The sequence below is a fragment of the Penicillium antarcticum genome (assembly GCF_028974205.1).
Source record: "Penicillium antarcticum strain IBT 31339 chromosome Unknown utg000002l_segment0_segment0, whole genome shotgun sequence".
Lineage (NCBI taxonomy): Eukaryota > Fungi > Ascomycota > Eurotiomycetes > Eurotiales > Aspergillaceae > Penicillium > Penicillium antarcticum.
Genome location: NW_026695300.1, coordinates 255,420 through 274,405, shown reverse-complemented (window position 1 = coordinate 274,405; position 18,986 = coordinate 255,420). Strand labels below are relative to the sequence as shown.

The following is an 18,986-nucleotide window of genomic DNA, read 5'->3' as shown; positions in this document are numbered from 1 at the left end:
TAGTATACCCTCAATTCAATACACTCTTGAAACATCCTAGTCCTGAAAGAGAAATGCCGACTTCAAACACCCACAAACGGCGACGTACATAGCCAAAGCCTCAATCGGTTTGAGATCGATAAACCCAGTCATCCTCAAACTATTATCCATCAGCCTGTAACTAAGCACCGGTATCAACACCCCTCACCAGACCCTCCTTGCATCCTAGAATGAACATCGAAAGGGCCCGATGATGTAGATTACTGAAACCACTTAGCCTCCCTCCCTAATAAGCCCAACCCCTCGTATATCCCAATAACCTTGGTGCATATTACACCCTTACTCCTCACTTTATTCCCTAGGTAACTCCAGGCCCAAGCTAATGTCACTGGTACCCTCATTTAATGCTATTGGGGGGTTTCCCTTCAACATGAGAATCAACATTCAACTTCATCCGATATACTATTTTGGACCCTTGTCGTGGCGGGCAGTATCTCAATGAGCTAATCCACGACACGCTCTTATTAGTCTCTTAAGACGTGAGAGGTGGAACTGTTACAGTGCTTGTTGGATTTCAGTAATGGAGTTACTCCGAGGCTGATTCTCTGGGGTATTGCTAGTTCAGTCAGTGTGCGTATGTTTGTTTTGTATGCGGCGTTCCTGTACTTTCCGTCTTCTACCAAGTCCTTTGGTCTCTATTTGTGTTCTTAAGGAAAGTCCATTCTGGAAGATGAAGAAACTGTTGGATACTCCCTTGAATCATTTCTAGGAGGGTTGGGGGTTGATGCTGCTTTGTTTTCGCTTTTATAACTGTAGGACGAGAATCGCGAATGGGAATGGCGAGGTCTTTGGGGATCCTCGGGGTATGGTGGCAAATCGGCGAGGAAGGTCTACACTGTAGGCGAGGCTCTAGACATGAAGTTGAATATGGGTGAGATGCACGCTGCATCTTAGGGCTTCGGATCTGCGCGTTCTCCACCCCCGCAGTGGGAGTGTCGATCTTTGTTTTGCAGGAAAATGCAGGATATCTATAAGATGCATACTACGGAGACTTGGCGTCGAAGGACCAGACAATGTGACGGCCATTGTGTCATGGTTGCAATCACCTCTGGAAAATTTGTTGTACAATGATCGCAATGCAATTATGGTATTCGATATTCAACCAATATTCTTAGCTAGTCGAACGTCAGACCGTAAGCAGATGTAGGACCGCCCCAACGCCAATTTGTGATCCATGCCAAGGTAGAGCAGGTAATTACTGAGCTCGACAGCACCAGGCATATCGCAGCTCCATTGATAAGGGCACGTTTAGTGAATACGGTCCAACTTGGCCCGGTTCATGGCGATCTGATCGTCGACGAAATCGCTCTGCAAAAAGTTAGTGTCTTGTTCGAGCACACGTTCAGTTCCTTGAAAAGTCTTACCTTGCCCATGATGCGCTCTAGATGTCTGTTCTGCTCGTCCAATTCCTTGCCAGTAGCCCTGGCAAGACCGTTCAGACGGCCAGTGGCACCGCCAATCAGATCCAGGTTCTGTTCAATCTCGTCCTCCAAACCTTCGTCCTCGCTGTCTGCCTCGAACTGGTACTTGGCACGCTCGGTAACACTGGCCTTCTTGCCCTTGCCCTGCTTGCTCGCATGGTTCGCATCACGGTCAATATCACGGAACACCCGATCCATACGCTGGTTAGTACCATGCGCCTCGGACCGTGTTCCATCGCGGATATCACGCTCCTCGCGGTGAGTGTTGAGAACCTTCTCGTCGCGCTCGCGCCGACGCCGGGATGCGGTGAATGGGTTCGCCACATGCACGGCGAACATGCTCTTGTTGAGCGTCTTAAGTTCCTTGGCCTTCTCCTGAGCAATGCGACCCTCAATGGTGGTCATATCAAGGCTCTTTTCGGTATCGTGAATCGACTCGCCCTGCGCACCTAGGCGGGCCAGTGTGGAGCGACCGGTCTCTTCAGCCTGTGCAGCAACACGGAGTGCATTTCGCGTAGACGCCACATCACCCTGCTTGACAAAGCGCATCTCCTGCTTTGTGGCCTGGATCTCTTCCTCCTCCTCTTCTTCCGCGGTCAGCTGGCGGTCCTGGAAAGTCGCCATGCTGTACTCGTTGCTACCGCCACCGTAATTATTCGCCGGACCTTGTCCCTCCGAGTAAGGCGGGGGCGCATTGCCGGATCCATTGTCCGTGGTGCGGTTCTTGGCGCCTCCGAACAATTCGCTGCGAGCTGCATCCGCAGCCGCGGGGTCATTGGGATCCGAGCTGCCCAGACCGCCGTAGCCACCGTTTCCATATCGCGATCCTGATCCTGATCCCGAGGCCGGGCTGCCAGCGCCAGCGCTGTTTGAGCCGAATCGGTCACTTCCGTAGCCGCCCTGGTTGCCGAAGCGATTGGCGGTGTAGCCGGAAGAATACTTGTTATCGGAGGGGATGTTATGCGGGCTGTTCGACGAGGGGCCACCGTTGGCGGCGGGGTGGTCGGCAGGCAAGGGGGCGACACCGTTGCTAATTTTGGCTTTTGTGTAGGGGTCTACTGGAATGGGTTGGGCGTAAGGGTTGGAGGGGGGCGCTGGACTCTTGTCCTTTTTGCGGCCGAACAGCGCTCGGCGGTTGGAGTCGTCGTCGTCGGATTTCTTGAACAGACCCATGATGGCCAGATAGAGAGAGTTGTATTAAAGAAGTCTTTAACGTGTAAGAGCAAGGGAAGAAAAGAAAAGAAGAAAGAAGTGAGACAAAAAGAAAAAGATTTAACGTGAGACGCCTTCAGGGGAGCTTGGATGTCGAGACCGCCGCCTGATGGTACGTGACATACCAAAGATACAGGGGTACAAATGGCCAATACCAAAAATATTACCATACCAATACGACTTACATCAGCAGTGGCAGTGCACTAAACCGCATGCGGGCGCAGTGGCACTTCATCCTCTGTTTATTTTTGGCCACTTGGGCTATTTCTGGCTGTTCTGCTGCCTGGGAAGAAGAGATGGGGTCTGATGCTGATCATTTTAGAGACAAGGCCAGGAGGGATCTACTGACTTTGCTCGAAGCCGTGAGTTCCCCTTGAATTGCCGTGGATCAGCGCTAACTACTCTCCAGACCCGGAGTAAGAAGAACCTCGTCATCAGCCAGGAGCTGGCGGGTCCAGTTGGGCTGTTTGTCAAATTCTCTGTGCTCCAGGAGTATGGTGTGGACCGGGTCTTTCTGTTGGAAAATGCAAACATCGACTCATCACAACGCAATGTGGTCTTCCTGGTTCGTGGCGAGAAAGCTCGCCACGTTCGAATTGTCGTAGGTATGGATACTTCATCGTTATGTGCTTGTTTAGTTGGATGCCTTGGCTATGGGGCATCATGAGATTGTGCAGATGCTTCCTATTCTATGCAATTCAATGGAATGTCCCTATATTGATCTACATGTTTCATATTCATGTCTTTAACTAGCCCGTTTCATTGGCGTTCTTTCCCGCTTCCTTCGAATGGGTGCCATCAGGATGAGCTGACATTGCTTTCTAGAACAAATAAAGCGGTTGCAGAACAATGGCAACGTTGAACATGAATTCTCTATCTTCTTCGCCCCGAGGCGAACTCTCGTGAGCAATGCAGTCCTAGAAGAGGCGGGTATCATTGGCGACGTGAACGTCGCCGAATTACCTCTCTATTTTATGCCCCTAGAACAGGATATTCTGTCGTTAGAGCTCGATGAGTCGTTTGGTGATCTGTACTTGGTATGTGACTTGATGATTGGACAAGAAGCTTTCTGACATGTTACAGCACAAAGACCCAGGATGCATATTCCATGCTGCAAAGGCTCTTATGGGCGTTCAACAGCGACATGGCTACTTCCCACGCATTGTGGGGAAAGGCGACAATGCCCGTCGTCTAGCAGATCTCTTATTGCGAATGCGAAAGGAACTTGATGCCGAAGAGAGCTCCGGATTAGCCGACCCATCTGCACGAGGACTCTTACCAAGTGCAAGTGTAGAGAACTTGATTATCATTGACCGTGACGTGGACTTTGGCACTGCCCTTCTCACGCAGCTCACATACGAAGGCCTAATTGACGAATACGTCGGCATCAAGAACAACCAAGCAGATGTTGACACAAGCATTATCGGACCTGCACCTACACCCCAGTCTCAAGAGTCATCCAAGTCACCCCAGCAAGCGAAGCAGGGTTTGAAAAGGAAGATCCAGCTGGATAACTCCGACCAACTATTCAGTCAGCTCCGAGATGCAAATTTTGCCATCGTGGGTGATATACTGAACAAGGTGGCACGCCGTCTCGAGAATGAATATGAAAGCCGACATACCGCCAAAACAACAGTCGAGCTTCGAGATTTCGTCCAACGCTTACCTACCTACCAGCTGGAACATCAAAGTCTCCGAACCCACACCAATCTCGCAGAGGAAATAATGCGACTGACCCGCTCCGAAACCTTCCGCAAAACACTAGAAGTTCAGCAGAATAATGCAGCAGGCGCCGACTCCACATACCAACACGAGACAATCGAAGAACTTATCGCCCGAGACGTCCCATTGAAAACCGTCTTACGACTCCTATGCCTGGAATCCTGCATGTCAGGCGGTCTCCGCCCTCGCGACCTAGAGAATTTCAAAAGACAAGTCGTACAAGCCTATGGCCACCAACACCTCCTCACATTCTGGGCCTTAGAGAAAATGGACCTTCTCCAACCCCGTTCCTCAGCAACAGCCATGCTCCTTCCAACATCCGGCGCGCAAGCAGGCACAAAGACGAACTACAGCTACCTCCGCAAGAACCTCCGCCTCGTCATCGAGGAGGTAAGCGAGAAAGACCCCAGCGATATCTCATACGTATACAGTGGATTTGCACCGCTCAGTGTCCGTCTTGTTCAATGTGTTTTGCAGAAACCGTACATCCTCTCGCTTATCAAGGGTGGCTCGCCTGCTGCGTCGCTGAATTCCGGTAACGCTACCTCGCCTGGCTGGCTTGGTTTCGAGGATGTTGTTAAAAGTGCTCGTGGGGCTACTTTTAGCATTGTGCAGAAAGGTGATGATAAGGCTGTTAGGGCGCGTCAGACTCTTAGTGGTAATTCTGCTACTAAGGCTGTCTATGTTTTCTTCTTGGGTGGTATTACCTTTACCGAGATTGCGGCGCTGCGGTTCATTGCTGCTCAGGAGGCACCGCGGCGGAAGATTATCATCTGTACTACTAGTATTATTAGTGGTGATCGGATGATGGAGGCGGCCATTGAGAAGGGTAGTTTTGCAAAGGCGGAGTAATTGGATTATGGCTAGGTAGCGATAATGATACAACATTCAGAAACCAAGCATGGCTTTGTAGCATGGGACATATATGTTCGAATCCTTCGAATTGAATATTCAGCTTTTCATACGAAACTCATGCTTTCCGTATGCGGGATACCATAGATGAAACGCCATGAGAAATGCTCTTGATATCATCACTTCCACTAGTAATTGAACCCAGCACCAACACCCATCAAGCGCCCCTGATACCGCTCGGTAATCTCTCCTAGACGAACCATGATACCAGCAGAAAGGGTGCGCACTTGCTCCTGTGGATCTGTAACGGCAGAAGTAGGATCAGCCCTAGCAGCTTCTGCTGGGGTTCGGTCGAAGACCTGAGAAGCCCACTCGCGCAGCTCGATCATCTCTTTCGCGTACTGCGTGATAAGGCGTTCCTCACCGTTCGAGCCAGATTCGATGTTTAGATCCACGATAGCGAGGAAAAGAGACAGAATGGCGGCGGTCACCGTTGGCTCGTTGGATGCTGCCATTCTGTGTACAGCTATGAGGAGGGAGAGGGTTTCGTGGGTTAGACCTGGGAGGAGGGGTGTGTGTGGGCCAGTTGTGGAGAGGATGAGGGATAGGGTTTGAAGGAAGAGGGTTAGCAGGTGGGGGATGAAGAATGGGTTGTAGGTCGGGGAAGTGGAGCTGGGTACTGAAGTTAGTGTTGATTCTTGGATAGGATTGTGGTGTACCTAGATGACATACGATGAGAACTGCAGCATCATGATTTCGAATCTGCCTTGCATTGGGAAGAAGAATCCCTTCGCAAGCACTTCATGTAGATCCTTCGCAGTGGCATTTTTGCGCTTAGTCTCACGCTGCTGGCGTTTCTTCTCGACTTCCATGCGCGAGGAGAAGGTGCGCACTTTGAGAGCGTCAGGGCCGCTCATTGCGTCGGCTGCATTGGCTGCAAGTGGCTCCAAGGATGTGCGAGACATTTCCCGGGTGAGCATTGCGATGGGAGATTCCTTTTGGCCCAGGTACATGGCCTCCACGGCAGCCGGTAGTCGTTTAGATGGGAATGAGGTATCGCCGGTACTTGGCAGGTTCAGTCTCTTGGCATCATCTTCTCCATTACCAGCGAGCTCACGAGCACTCAGACCTAACGCTGTAAGAACGGCGGATCTCTGGACTTGGGATATGTCTCCATCAAAGTAGATCCCAGTGAACCAGCGGCCCATCTTGAGTGGCTCGGACACGAGTAAGGCAATCATGCTTTGAAGGCGGGCTTCATGGAATTGCGGGTGGTTATTATCGTTTTGGAGACCCACCATCGTGAGTGCCAGTTCCTCGATGTTGTCCGCAAGTTCAGTCCCGAATCCTATCTTGCGTCGGATCAGTGATGGAGCTGTGGTTATGGCCAGATGATGACGCTCGATGTTCTCGGTGTCTCGTAGGCCAACGATCAAATCGCGGATGTACCTGACTTTGTAAGCCTTGCTAGTCAAACCATTAAGACTACTAAGTGGGAACTTACACAGGAGCTGTCGGTTTGGTACGTTGGATCAACGTAGGGTCGTCGTCAGAATCATATGCATCGTCGTCTGGCTTCTCATACGGAATGAGATCGTCATCGTCGTCTTCATCTGCAAATTTCTCTTCGTCGCTGTCTTCAACCTCTTCAATGGCAACAATCTTGCTTGTTTGGGATAGGGAAAACTGTGTTTTCGGCTTTGGCGTACGCTTGGCGTGAATTGGCTTTGGAGGCGCTTCTCGTAATGACTTGAGTGATTCGGAGGAGCCGCATTCATCCTTGAGTTTGGTCAAGTTCAGATACATCTTGACTTCCTCACTCTGCATTTCTTCAAGATCGAATTTGAGAACTTTTCCTGCCTCTTCAATAAGCTCAGATATGCCCGTTCCAATTATCATACCCAGAAGCCGTGCTCTGTTCGAGGATGCCGCAAGTCGGTTGGAGACTGCATTGAGATATGCTCCTGATCGCCCGACTTCCATCGCTTGTGCTGAATCTAGCCGCTTAAGGTGCCCGACAGCAAGAAGGATCACTTGTGCAATGGCTAGATGATGTTAGAGTAATTCTGATGAAGGAAACACAAGTATCGACTCACCATTTTGAACAACGATAGAGACATGCGTGATAGAAAACTTATCGCCAAACTCTCCGAGGCTGCGCATGACCAGTTCCTTCAATAAATCTGCTAGGAGGTTAGTGTCTGATCTATCTTAGAACGCAACAAAACATACCAGCTCGGTTACTGAATGAAGCCAATAGCGCACGTCGTAAGCCCAGCGTGCTAATTGAACCACCTTGCGATTTTGAGAGCCATTCTAAAACATGTGTTTCCAATTCGGGTCGCTTAGAAATCAGGAGAGAACACAAAGCCGCAACACCCTTGACGGTCTCCAAGGAGGTAGTTGACTGATCCACCGAGCCGGACAGATCGTCGGAAAAGTGATTTCGTTGAACGTGACGAAAGATAGCTTCTAAAACTGATAGCTGATCGTCCTTTCTGAGATTGTCAAGGAGGAGGCCAAAAGACACTGCGGAAGACTGCTCAAAAATCAAACCCGAGTAAATCTCTTTGACCATTTGATCTACCTCATGTTAGTTTGATATCCATCTGAATAATCAATATAAGCTTACCGGTGTACCCGAGGTGCAGAGCTCGAGTGGTCAACAAAGTCACCGAGGCCCAGTCGATTTGGTCGATTTTGTTATTGGGAGCGAGCTTCAACGCCATATGAGAAATATTGCGGCCAAGCCATGAAACATACTGATTTCCGGTTCCAACCCAGGTGGTCGAGGACTGAACATTCGATTCATCAACAACAGTGAGAGCTTCAGCTGCGGTGGATAGGAGCTTGCCGCCGGCGACAAGAGAGACAAGCTCTTTCCACATAATTTGCTGCTGGGCCTTGTTATCACAGACTGCCGAGTGATCCGTCAGGATACGCAGCAAGAAATCTTTTGGCTCTAGCAAAGCAGACAAGACAGCCAAAAGGTCTTCGATGATGAGTGGGGTGCTTGAACTCTCGACTTTGTGGGCTGAAGCGCGGACAGAGTTGATCAGAACTCTTAGTTCAGACACTAGGAGACTAAGCCCTGTCATGTTGCCCAGGCATCTTAGCAACGCTGCTCGAGCTTTAGCATCTTTCCCTTTGCTGGCATCCAACGATCTCCAATGATGTGGAATCGTGGTGCTGACTAACAAACGGACAATCTGAGTAGTTGTGATGTTGCTAATTCGGAGATCGAAGTCATTTGTGGCTCTGTGTTTGCTGAAAGGATCAAGTGTCGTCAAAGCGGCAAATAGCTGGTCATGATCTGGTTTGGACTTGAGTAGATCTATGATGTGATGTGCTGATAGATTGTCGAGGTCAAAGTGGCGTTTTGATGAGACATTCTCGCTCAGTGTGGAAACAGGAGTCAGAGAGAATCCTGTATCCTGCCTGGCAGTCTTCACTGCCGTCAAAATATCGTCCATTTCCGAGAAATCCTGGGGAGATGAAGGGTGGAGGTGAAGATTCCAGTATGCGGGCGGCGCACGTGACGCGCATCGGCCTTGCAGCCCACCGGCGTTGTCACTTACAGCCGTTTGGTTGTTTGTGGACTGCATGCTTTTTATCGTTTCAGAGAGTCAAAAAGTGGTTGAAAGCGAGAATATCATTGACAATAAGTTTGCGTTTATTTGTTTCTCGTTGGAGCCTCGTTGCCTTGTGTCGACGACTCAGCGCGTGGCTTGATACTGCTTATAAACATCTACTCTCTTCCACTCACCCAACGAGAACTCCTCAAGATGAATCCAGAGCCGACTTTTACTACAGACCAACAGAGTCGATGGTGAGTTTGAACGAGTCCGATAGCCCTTGATCGGACACTCTAATGCCCCACAGGAAGTCCCTCTATAGCGTCCTGAGCAAGCCTGGTCCCTTTGCCGATGAGGACTGGGTTCCGGGTCAGGAGACGATTGATACGCTAGAGTCTTCAAAAATATTGTGAGTTGTTGTATTTTCCGAGACATGGATCCTGCTAATGTTGATCCCAGGGTGATGTTCGTCAATATGGCATGACTGCTCTTCTATCGACAGACAACTGACATTTATCTAGTGGAGCTGGAGGACTAGGATGCGAGATTTTGAAGAACCTGGCATTGTCGGGATTCAAAGACATCCATGTAATTGATATGGGTACATATTCCCTCTTGGAGCTAAGACCAGATGCTTACACCAACAGATACCATCGACATCTCGAACTTGAATCGACAGTTCCTCTTCCGCCAGGCAGATATCGGTAAGCCCAAAGCTGAGGTTGCCGCCGCTTTTGTCCAAAAACGAGTCAAGGGTGTTACCATCACGCCATATGTCGGCAAGATCCAAGATAAAGATGAAGATTATTATATGCAATTTAAGATTATCATTTGTGGGTTGGACAGCATCGAAGCTCGGCGCTGGATTAACTCTACACTGGTCTCAATGGTTGATATGGAGGATCCCGAGAGCTTGAAGCCCCTGATCGATGGCGGAACAGAAGGTATGCCCCTTTGTCGAATTGGAAAAAAAAATTGCTGAACAGTTGATAGGATTTAAGGGCCAAGCCCGTGTCATCCTGCCCACACTCTCGTCATGTATTGAGTGTCAACTTGATATGCATGCTCCTCGCCCAGCAGTTCCTCTCTGCACGATTGCCACCATCCCGCGCCAGCCTCAACACTGCATCGAATGGGCGCACCAAATCGCGTGGCAAGAGAAGCGCAAAGATGATACCTTTGACAGTGACGACATGGAGCATATTTCGTGGGTATACAATGCTGCCCATGAACGAGCGCAACAGTTCCACATCCACGGTGTCACCTTCCAAATGACCCAAGGTGTGGTCAAGAACATCATCCCAGCGATTGCTTCAACTAATGCTGTGATTGCCGCGTCTACCACGTCAGAGGTGCTCAAGATTGCTACCTCTTGCAACCCTTATCTGAATAACTACATGATGTACGCCGGCGAGGAAGGAGTTTATACCTATACCTTCGAGGCGGAGAAGAAGGCCGATTGTCCTGTCTGTGGAAACCTTGCTCGGAAATTGGATGTGGATTCTAATGTGACATTGGGTGATTTCATTGAAAGCCTTGGCGAGAGGGCCGAAGCTCAACTGAAGAAGCCTAGTATGCGTACTGAAGAGAAGACACTGTATCAGCGCTTCCCGCCTCAGCTCGAAGAACGGACCAGACCTAACCTGTTACTCAAGCTGAACGAGTTGATCGAGGATGGCCAGGAGATCGCTGTCAGTGACCCGGCCTATACCATTGACTTCCGTTTCCGCCTTCGCTTCAACTAAGGTTACTTGCTTGCGATGCTACAAGGATCACATAACACTTAAAACATAAATGGAATGACGTCTAGCTTTAGTTGAAAGTGTGGAATTTGAAGATAGTTATCGGTCTTCTCTCTAAGGCAATTACCACATCAAGACTCCAGCCTCGTGAAGCGAAGTCCTGACCGAACTTTTCGTAAATGTACAGCGCAAACGCAGTAAACATATCCAACGCCAGATAATGCATAAAAATAGGTTTCAGCAGATGGGATGACCGATTGCTTAAGCCATCAAATCGGTCAGACCTCTCTTCCACCGGGCACACTTGAACTTCAGCACCTTGACGGCCTCGAGGAAGAGCACATCGCTCTCAAACTGACCAGTGCTCTCCACATTGAAGATGAAGTGATCGCGCACCCGTCCCAGCTTCACCTTGCCCTGGAACTCATCGTAGCGCAAGCACTCTCGGCTGACGGTATCCTTGAACGCATCCTTCACAACGGCCTTTTGCTCACCGGCACGACCTTCGTATCCGCTTCCGCTGCGCGCAGCCTCGGCGGCGGTGACAGGCTCAAGGCCAATCACTCCCTTGGGGAAGCACTTGGCGAACTTCTTGGCATCGTCGCCGATGATGGGACGCTCGATGTTGATATCGGGGAGGAGGCGGTACGATGCAGTGGCAACGGGAGAGAACTTGGCATGGTCAGCACCAATACCCTTGACACAGTGCAATTCCATCTCGATCTTTTGACCGGGGCGCAGCTTGGCGATCAAGATATCGGGGTTGACGGGAGCGATGGCACCGTCGCCAACGAAGAAATCCGCCTGACGACCGACAGGGTGGAACATGAGATCCTTGGCGTAGACGTGAGCGTTGGTGTAGAGCTTGCGGGGGTCCTGTTCATCCTTGTCTGCGAACTCGTTCTTGTAGCATTCGACTTCGAGGTGGAGCACAATGGTGTTAAAATCGCAAGCTCCGCTACCGGGCTCATCGTCAGATTCCTTCTTGACCCAGTGCATCCAGTTGATTCCCTCCACGGAACCCTTCAGTGGGACCAGGCCCAGTCGTGATGCGAGAACTTCATCTTGAATGACGGAAGTGTTATTGTGAATGAAGCAGTCTTCGATGGCAATGGTGGGGATCTCGGCCATGAGAATACGGCGGAAAGCATTGGCGACGGAGGCATCGAGTCCGATCAGCGAGAAGGAAGACTCGAACCGCTCATTGCGGTGGAACTCGACCTGGAAGCCCTGTTCGTCATAAATCGTTAGATGGGCCCAATCTAGGAATTGTAGCTTGCTTATGAAAATAGAGCACTTACATTCTTGAATGTATCGAGCGCCCACTCATGCGACTCTCCTGGCCAGTGACCCGGAAAATCTGTGGAGGGGATGTTGGTGACGGTTTCCGGGTTGATGCCGATGATCTGAGACTATTAGTATGAAGAATTGGGTGAAATTATAGCTGAAGCTTACACGGCGACGCTGCAGCTCCTCCTGCGAAGGGACAAGAGGCGCCATGATAGGCAATATGTGAGTCTGGTGAAAGTTGAAGGTAAAGTCCGCGATCACCGATAAGAGGAATTTCTCGAAGCAATTTTCTATGGTGCCTGAGGCAGCAAGAGGCCTTTATTCCGTATGATGCAGAGTGTGCTTACGTGATTATTTCTTGTGATGTTGCCAGACGCTAAGCTACATCCAGCCTAGCCCAACACTAGCCCCAAGACAATATAGTGGCCCTCGCAAGCCAACCAGCGCACGGCTGATGACCCAAGCAGCTCAGCACGTGACGTTCCAAAATGCGCGACTCCCAACTTCGTTCACCAGGTTTCCTACCCGTAGCGAGCCATCTCCACCCATTGAATGCGGCTGGATTGAGGATCATCTCCCCTCTTTTCCCTCTAGGACCCCTACTCTCTATCCTCCATGGCCGCTTCTTTCGCTCGCCTGGCGGGCAATGCGCCCAAAAGGCTCTGCCTCCGCCCCTCCTCGCTCAACACATCTATTCCTCGTTCCCGCTCGATAGCCACCTCAGTTCCTCGTCGTCATGCCGAGCCTACCACCTACCAAGCCACCAAGCTTGTCCAGACCGACCCGACCTTCACCCATTTCGCCAACAAGGGTGCGCCCGAGGACCCCGAAGCTGCCGGTCTGGAATCTGAGGCCGAAGGGATTGACCGCAAGATTCGTCACTACACTGTCAACTTTGGTCCCCAGCATCCCGCTGCTCACGGTGTGCTCCGATTGATTCTGGAGCTCAATGGTGAAGAGATTGTTCGATCCGATCCCCACGTCGGTCTGCTTCACCGTGGTACCGAGAAGTTGATCGAGTACAAGACCTACATGCAGGCTCTGCCCTACTTCGACCGATTGGACTATGTCTCCATGATGACAAACGAGCAGTGCTTCTCCCTCGCTGTCGAAAAGCTGCTGAACGTTGAACTTCCCGAGCGTGCCAAGTGGATCCGTACTTTGTTCGGCGAGATGACCCGTATCCTGAACCACCTCATGTCCGTCCTCTCCCACGCTATGGATGTTGGTGCTTTGACTCCTTTCCTCTGGGGTTTCGAGGAGCGTGAGAAGCTCATGGTAAGTACCTGGGCGTTGCCAATTGGGGCCACCAAGATATGATATGCTGACATTTCGGGTGCTCTAGGAATTCTACGAGCGTGTCTCCGGTGCCCGTCTCCACGCTGCATACGTTCGCCCCGGTGGTGTGTCGCAGGATATCCCTCTCGGTCTTTTAGATGACATTTACCAGTGGGCCACTCAGTTCGGTGACCGTATCGACGAGACCGAAGAGTTGCTCACGGATAACCGTATCTGGAAGGCCAGAACCCAGGGTGTTGGTGTTGTCAACGCCGCCGATGCGCTCAACATGAGTTTCACCGGTGTTATGCTCCGTGGCTCCGGTGTCCCCTACGATATTCGCAAGTCTCAGCCCTATGATGCCTACGACCAGGTTGAATTCGATGTTCCCGTCGGTGTTAACGGTGACTGCTACGACCGTTACCTCTGCCGTATGGAGGAGTTCCGTCAGTCTCTCCGCATTATCCACCAGTGTCTGAACAAGATGCCTGCTGGTCCAGTTCGTGTTGAGGACTACAAGATCTCCCCCCCTCCCCGTGCCGCCATGAAGGAGAACATGGAAGCTCTCATTCACCACTTCCTGCTCTTCACCAAGGGTTACTCCGTGCCCCCTGGTGAAACCTACTCAGCCATCGAAGCCCCCAAGGGTGAGATGGGTGTGTTCCTCGTCAGCGACGGTAGCGAGCGCCCATACCGCTGCAAGATCCGTGCTCCTGGTTTCGCTCACTTGGGTGGTTTCGACCAGGTGTCTCGTGGTCATCTTTTGGCCGACGCCGTCGCTATTATCGGTAAGTCCTGTCTATTCACTGTTCACTTAAACATAACTAACATGACTTCAGGTACCATGGATCTGGTGTTCGGTGAGGTTGACCGGTAAACATATTGGCAACGCAATAATAAAAAGAAAAACAAAAAAACGAAGAAAACCTTCAATGGCACCCTCTTAGATGGTTAGACTCGCCTGTGATGGGGGACAAATCAGAAAAGAGGAACCACCCTTTTCCTTCCTCAATGTGATCAACCCTAGATCTTTCGATGCTATCTCGGGGATACCAAATGCTCCATGTTTTCTTCCCATGGCGTTGTTCTATTATGTCCTGTCAGTCTCCTTTGTCTGTTTTTTTCTACTACTGCTTCATATAAGCCCTGTGTATAGTGAACATCCGTTTCTTTTTTCGAGTTTCATCTCCATGTAGGCCATTGTGAATGTAGATATTTGCATGAACCGAGAATTGTAGTCACAGATCGAAAATGAATGTGTGATCCCATGCTAGGTCGATATCTGTAGGCGGCCTGTGAAGAAATATAGACCCATATTGACTAACAAGATCGGAGAATAACTCCGATACATTGAGCAAATATTATCTGCGTTCCAATTAGATCTCAAACCTAGACGTTTACCTGCATTCTGCAGGATTCTTGGTAGGTCAAAGAAAGTCGTTGTCTCGTTTGCATCATCTTCTCAGCATGGACAACACGATCAGAACTGTTCAAAAACAAAAAAAGCAAACCAGTCAAACCCTGAGTCCAGCATGTTTATATTTTCAAACTTGCTTCCAAGTTGGTCCTCGCTTACTTATGAGTATACTGCTCGGTAATCCCCGCACCGTCGTTGGGGTATGCGATACTCACTGAATCGGCTGTATGCCAATGCACGAGGTACATAAAGACCCAGCGGACAAGTAGAACCACACGTTGTGTTCTTTAAGACAGATAACTCACGATGGGACAATCAATAGATTCTTCTTCAATTATATACTCGAAGTGGTTTGGGGGTTCTGCGTCCGGCATGGCGGTGCTTGTTTCGCATCCTTTGGACTTGAGTTGGTTTTTCCCAATCAAACAATTCTGATTATTGTTGTAATAACTGAGAATTACAGTCAAGGTTAGAATCCAGATGGAACCTGGTGGTGCGAGAGCAGGCACCTTGACTAGCTGTGTTCGAATTGTTCGGGGAGAGGGTGTACTCGCACTTTATAATGGGGTAAGTCCGAGTATTGGATGAAACGAAGCAAAAGCTGATAACTCCAAGCTCTCAGCAGGCTTCATGAGACAATGTAAGGCCAATGAAATTAGTTTGTCTAGGAAATACAGGTTACTTAAACGTTAGGCTTGAGAAATAAACCCCAGATTTACCGTCGCATACTATGGGTGCATTCTTGTACGTGGCTGCTTCTTAAGGTGCGACTTGGATGTGAGCGTAGACCTAAAATATCCTAGTACTCATATATATCTAAGAAACAATGGACCTCTGGAAAATGTACGTATAGAAAATTAATGTAATCCAGAAAAGATGCCAGCTCATGAATGCTTTTTCCGAAAAGAAATGAACATAAGAAAAAGCATAGGAAGAGACCAAAAGCTACACAGTCGCAAGCGTCTCTCTCTATACTTCGTTCCGAGTACTTTTGCTAGAAGAACAAATTGAATAAAGGGTATATTGAGCTACTGTGTCATTGACATGCCCTAGATAGCCATGACATTCAAATTCGACTTGGAAAGAATATCTAGTTGACTATACTTCAGTTAATGCCTGCGACCTGAGGAATAAACGTGGCGTCAAAGCTGTGGCGCAGTGCATGCAGGCCACGTTTTCTCCCAACAAGCCATATACAACTGGCAGCCTCTGATTCGGACTACGATCTTGAGAATCTGAGCCAACTGTCTCATTGCGCAAACTCCAGCTTGCTTCTAACAGCCTCTTCTTACTGCTTCTGTGGCGTGTTGATCTCTGCACGCACGGGCTACACTGCCAATGGTATCTTGATCTCTGCTGTATCTCGTATTGTTTGGAGATCCGGGGATAACCGATCTTGCTCAGCAGAAGAAAAAAGAGTCATACACTACAGACAATGGAGATTTATTTGTTCGGAGTCGCCGGGCGAGGTTGATTGCTGGTTCGCAAACCCAGTGAATTGCCCCGATGTACATCTTGCTGTATAATCGTGATTGGTGGAATTTGTAGCCAGTGATTATAGAGTAAATTGAAGAGGTTGTAATGTAGGGAGTATTTCCACGTTCTCATCTCAATGGCTATTGAGTGCGCAATAGAGTATCATGTGAGGATGTTAGTATTGATCGCATTGTACGTATTGATTCCACAGAATGGTAATGTCGAGTGTAGATTCCGTTCTATTGTGAGATCAGAACTCCATTGTTAAGACAAACTGAACTTAACGCTATATAAAGGTGGCCTGTGCAGTTGTCATACCACGTGACCGTCCTGGACGCGACCACATCGCGTTGATTCTCGAGTCACTCGATTTGTCTCACCCCGCATCGCATTCCTTACCTCTTTCTTTCTTTCCATCTTTGAATCCCTCACCTTACCTTAAATCCCCTACCACATCTCCCAATCGCACCATGGCGACCGACTACAGCAAGAAGACCAACCCTGAATTGGTCGAGATCCTTAAGTCTCGATCTCTCCCTCACACCGGCAAGAAGGCCGACCTTATCTCGCGCTTGCAACAAGACGACGAAAGCAAACCTGCCGATGCCGCTGCCGCTCCCGCCGCTCCTGCCCCAGCCAAGCCCGACGTCACCGAAGATGTCATCGACTGGGACGACGAACCTACAGAGACTGCCGTGAAGCCATCAACAGAGGCCGGTGCCGCAGCTATTGCAGCTGGTGGCCAGGGCGCCGTGCCCAACCCCGTTGCTGTTCCCAACCAGAAGCTCGATGAGAACCCTGCCACAACTGATGACCTGAAGGTCGAGTCCACCGGCGCCGCCGCCGAAGTTGCCGCCCAGACCGAAGCTGCCGCCGAAGAGAAGCCTGCCATCGACTACACTCGTGGACTGCCCGCGACAGAGCTAGAGGCCGAGTTGGCGAAGCGCAAGGCGCGCGCCGAGAAGTTCGGTATCATCGAAGATTCCGAGACTGCATTGAAAGAGGCCACAAAGCAACTGGAGCGCGCAAAGCGATTCGGTACCGGTCCCGAAGCTGAGACTACCCCCGGTGCTGGTGTAAGTCGCCTTGACCAGGCACTCCCTGATGAGCGCTCTCGCAAGAGGGGCCGTGAGGCTCGCCCCGATCAGGGCGGTCGTGGAGGCAAGAAGCGTGACATTGGCCGGAATCGCAACCAGCGACGTGGCGATGGAAACCGTAACCGCGATGGTGGAAACCGGACCAATGCTGGTGTAAAGAAGCCCAATGCCGGCAGTGGTAACGCTCCCAAGAACTGGAGTGAGAAGGACAATGCTGCTATGGAGGCTCGCAAGAAGCGATTTGCTGCTGCTGCTTAAATGTATTTTGTTGGTCAATCATCATTTACTTGGGCGTTTGTGTGAGATGCTACTGGGAAACTTCAAGGCCATTCAATTCGATTTGTTTTTAATATATGTGAATCTACCAAGCTTCTGTGCTTCTTTCCAAGTAGAGAGTAGTTAGCAGAGATCAACCTTGCCAAGAAAATTTGAAGTGCTCGAGATCTTAACACTTGCACAGACTCAAAACTCAATCAACAGTTCCTCGCGGCGCCCAGTATCAATTCCCCGGTGATTATGAAGCTGAGCACTGCATTAGTCGCTTGTTCCTGCAGCAGCGCCCCGACCACTCGCAGGTCAAGCATGGCCCAGATCGTGACTGTCGTGCCCAAGATCGACAAGCCTCAGCATTGGGAGGGACTCTAGTTCAGACTGAGCACACACTATTCTCTACGAGGAAACAGCAAGTATTTGAAATGGCGTGTTCTGGCTCTACGACTTCAAGCTTGCCAGGATTGCCGCCCTCCCCACTTGGCTCAGTTGCTCCCCGCGAATCGCAATCCACAAGTCGCTTTTTTTAGAATTGGTGGCTTCAAGCTAACATTCGATACTCCTCTAGGGCATGTTCATTGCTCGATCGCCCAGTGGGCCATCACAGCCCGTCTCCACATCCAAGGCTGCTCGAACATGGAAGTCCCAGAGACGACATGGCCCTCCAGCGCAGTTACTGGTCTATGAATCTTACAAGGCTACTGATTAGACTCGCCCCCACCTGCAGCGACCTCTTTACGTCCAGTGGATGGCATATTCTGGTAAAGGCTCGGCTCGGGCCTGTTCCAAACAGTATGCAACTCTGGATGACCGTTGAGAAATCTTAGCTGAGACTCGACATGTCTCAAACGTGATGCGGGTGGAAATGAACTGTTTCGGGAAGATGTGAAGTATCCGGCGCCTAGTCGAACGCATACGTCTTTTTGCATACGCATGGTCCCTTGAAACCTCACGTTGGGAAATTCTCCGAAAGCACGGGGAAGGCGTGGAGTTAAGAGAAAAAAGGAAAAAGCAAAAAAGAAGGGAAAAAAACTCTTCACGTCGATCATTCCAATCACTGATTCAAATCGGCGTCTCCGAATGTGTTGTCAAAGAGGCGAGAGAGACGCGACCAGACTGGTTCCCAATACGGGTTTACTTCACGCTCAGCTTGAGTCTACACCGCCGACAGGCGATCGACTCAAATATTGACGATACTCCACTGAGTCACCCCTGTCACGTTGTGTACTGCTTTGCCGCCGGCAGCCGATACCGTCGAGCCAACGAGACGCCTCTTACTGAGGTCCCTGTGGGCCAGTAGCCCTGTGTGCGTGCGCACTGGATCCCGGGGATTACTCTGGTTATTTGTGGGAGTCGCCTTTTTTGACTTTGGCCCAACACTAGTTCGCGCAGGCTATCTTGTCCATTTGACAGGCTCGAAGTTGTGCAGTCTCGACTCCCTCGATCCCATCACAGAAACAGTTACGTGCCAATGAGAGAGACGCCTTTGGTATCGGGGCTGCCGTGCAAACCTTTCTATATGGTGCGGTACAAGGCGTTTCCTCCCCCCCCCACACCTAGGGGCATTGCTAGTTAGCACATAAATGTCTGAAGTC

The 18,986-nt window shown here is 50.2% G+C and overlaps 7 protein-coding genes across 7 annotated transcripts; 4 read left to right on the top strand and 3 right to left on the bottom strand.

The window, feature by feature from the left end:
• Positions 1 to 1,287: 1,287 nt before the first annotated feature.
• On the bottom strand, positions 1,288 to 2,633 carry N7508_001098 (putative plasma membrane SNARE protein (Sec9); the record flags this gene model as incomplete). The annotated part of the gene is made up of 2 exons (XM_058459164.1): positions 1,288 to 1,347; positions 1,404 to 2,633. 2 exons carry the CDS (start codon positions 2,631 to 2,633, stop codon positions 1,288 to 1,290), a joined length of 1,290 nt encoding a protein of 429 aa, XP_058322696.1.
• Positions 2,634 to 2,884: 251 nt separating this feature from the next.
• N7508_001097 (Sec1 family protein) lies at positions 2,885 to 5,246 on the top strand (the record flags this gene model as incomplete). The annotated part of the gene is made up of 4 exons (XM_058459163.1): positions 2,885 to 3,034; positions 3,082 to 3,277; positions 3,498 to 3,709; positions 3,756 to 5,246. The coding sequence occupies 4 exons, from the start codon at positions 2,885 to 2,887 to the stop codon at positions 5,244 to 5,246; spliced, it is 2,049 nt and encodes a 682-aa protein (XP_058322695.1).
• A 188-nt stretch (positions 5,247 to 5,434) lies between these two features.
• N7508_001096 (telomere length regulation TEL2 family protein) lies at positions 5,435 to 8,851 on the bottom strand (the record flags this gene model as incomplete). The annotated part of the gene is made up of 6 exons (XM_058459162.1): positions 5,435 to 5,918; positions 5,979 to 6,695; positions 6,751 to 7,291; positions 7,343 to 7,429; positions 7,479 to 7,829; positions 7,879 to 8,851. 6 exons carry the CDS (start codon positions 8,849 to 8,851, stop codon positions 5,435 to 5,437), a joined length of 3,153 nt encoding a protein of 1,050 aa, XP_058322694.1.
• Positions 8,852 to 9,031: 180 nt separating this feature from the next.
• On the top strand, positions 9,032 to 10,566 carry N7508_001095 (NEDD8-activating protein UBA3; the record flags this gene model as incomplete). Its single annotated transcript, XM_058459161.1, has 6 exons — positions 9,032 to 9,075; positions 9,129 to 9,230; positions 9,281 to 9,286; positions 9,343 to 9,422; positions 9,469 to 9,765; positions 9,815 to 10,566. The coding sequence occupies 6 exons, from the start codon at positions 9,032 to 9,034 to the stop codon at positions 10,564 to 10,566; spliced, it is 1,281 nt and encodes a 426-aa protein (XP_058322693.1).
• Positions 10,567 to 10,824: 258 nt separating this feature from the next.
• N7508_001094 (DNA-directed RNA polymerase core subunit RPC40) lies at positions 10,825 to 12,063 on the bottom strand (the record flags this gene model as incomplete). The annotated part of the gene is made up of 3 exons (XM_058459160.1): positions 10,825 to 11,793; positions 11,865 to 11,969; positions 12,019 to 12,063. The coding sequence occupies 3 exons, from the start codon at positions 12,061 to 12,063 to the stop codon at positions 10,825 to 10,827; spliced, it is 1,119 nt and encodes a 372-aa protein (XP_058322692.1).
• A 405-nt stretch (positions 12,064 to 12,468) lies between these two features.
• On the top strand, positions 12,469 to 14,054 carry N7508_001093 (NADH-quinone oxidoreductase subunit D; the record flags this gene model as incomplete). The annotated part of the gene is made up of 3 exons (XM_058459159.1): positions 12,469 to 13,131; positions 13,199 to 13,919; positions 13,971 to 14,054. 3 exons carry the CDS (start codon positions 12,469 to 12,471, stop codon positions 14,006 to 14,008), a joined length of 1,422 nt encoding a protein of 473 aa, XP_058322691.1. The 3' UTR covers positions 14,009 to 14,054.
• Positions 14,055 to 16,494: 2,440 nt separating this feature from the next.
• N7508_001092 (SAP domain-containing protein) lies at positions 16,495 to 17,379 on the top strand (the record flags this gene model as incomplete). The annotated part of the gene is made up of 1 exon (XM_058459158.1): positions 16,495 to 17,379. One exon carries the CDS (start codon positions 16,495 to 16,497, stop codon positions 17,377 to 17,379), a length of 885 nt encoding a protein of 294 aa, XP_058322690.1.
• Between the last annotated feature and the right edge of the window lie 1,607 nt (positions 17,380 to 18,986).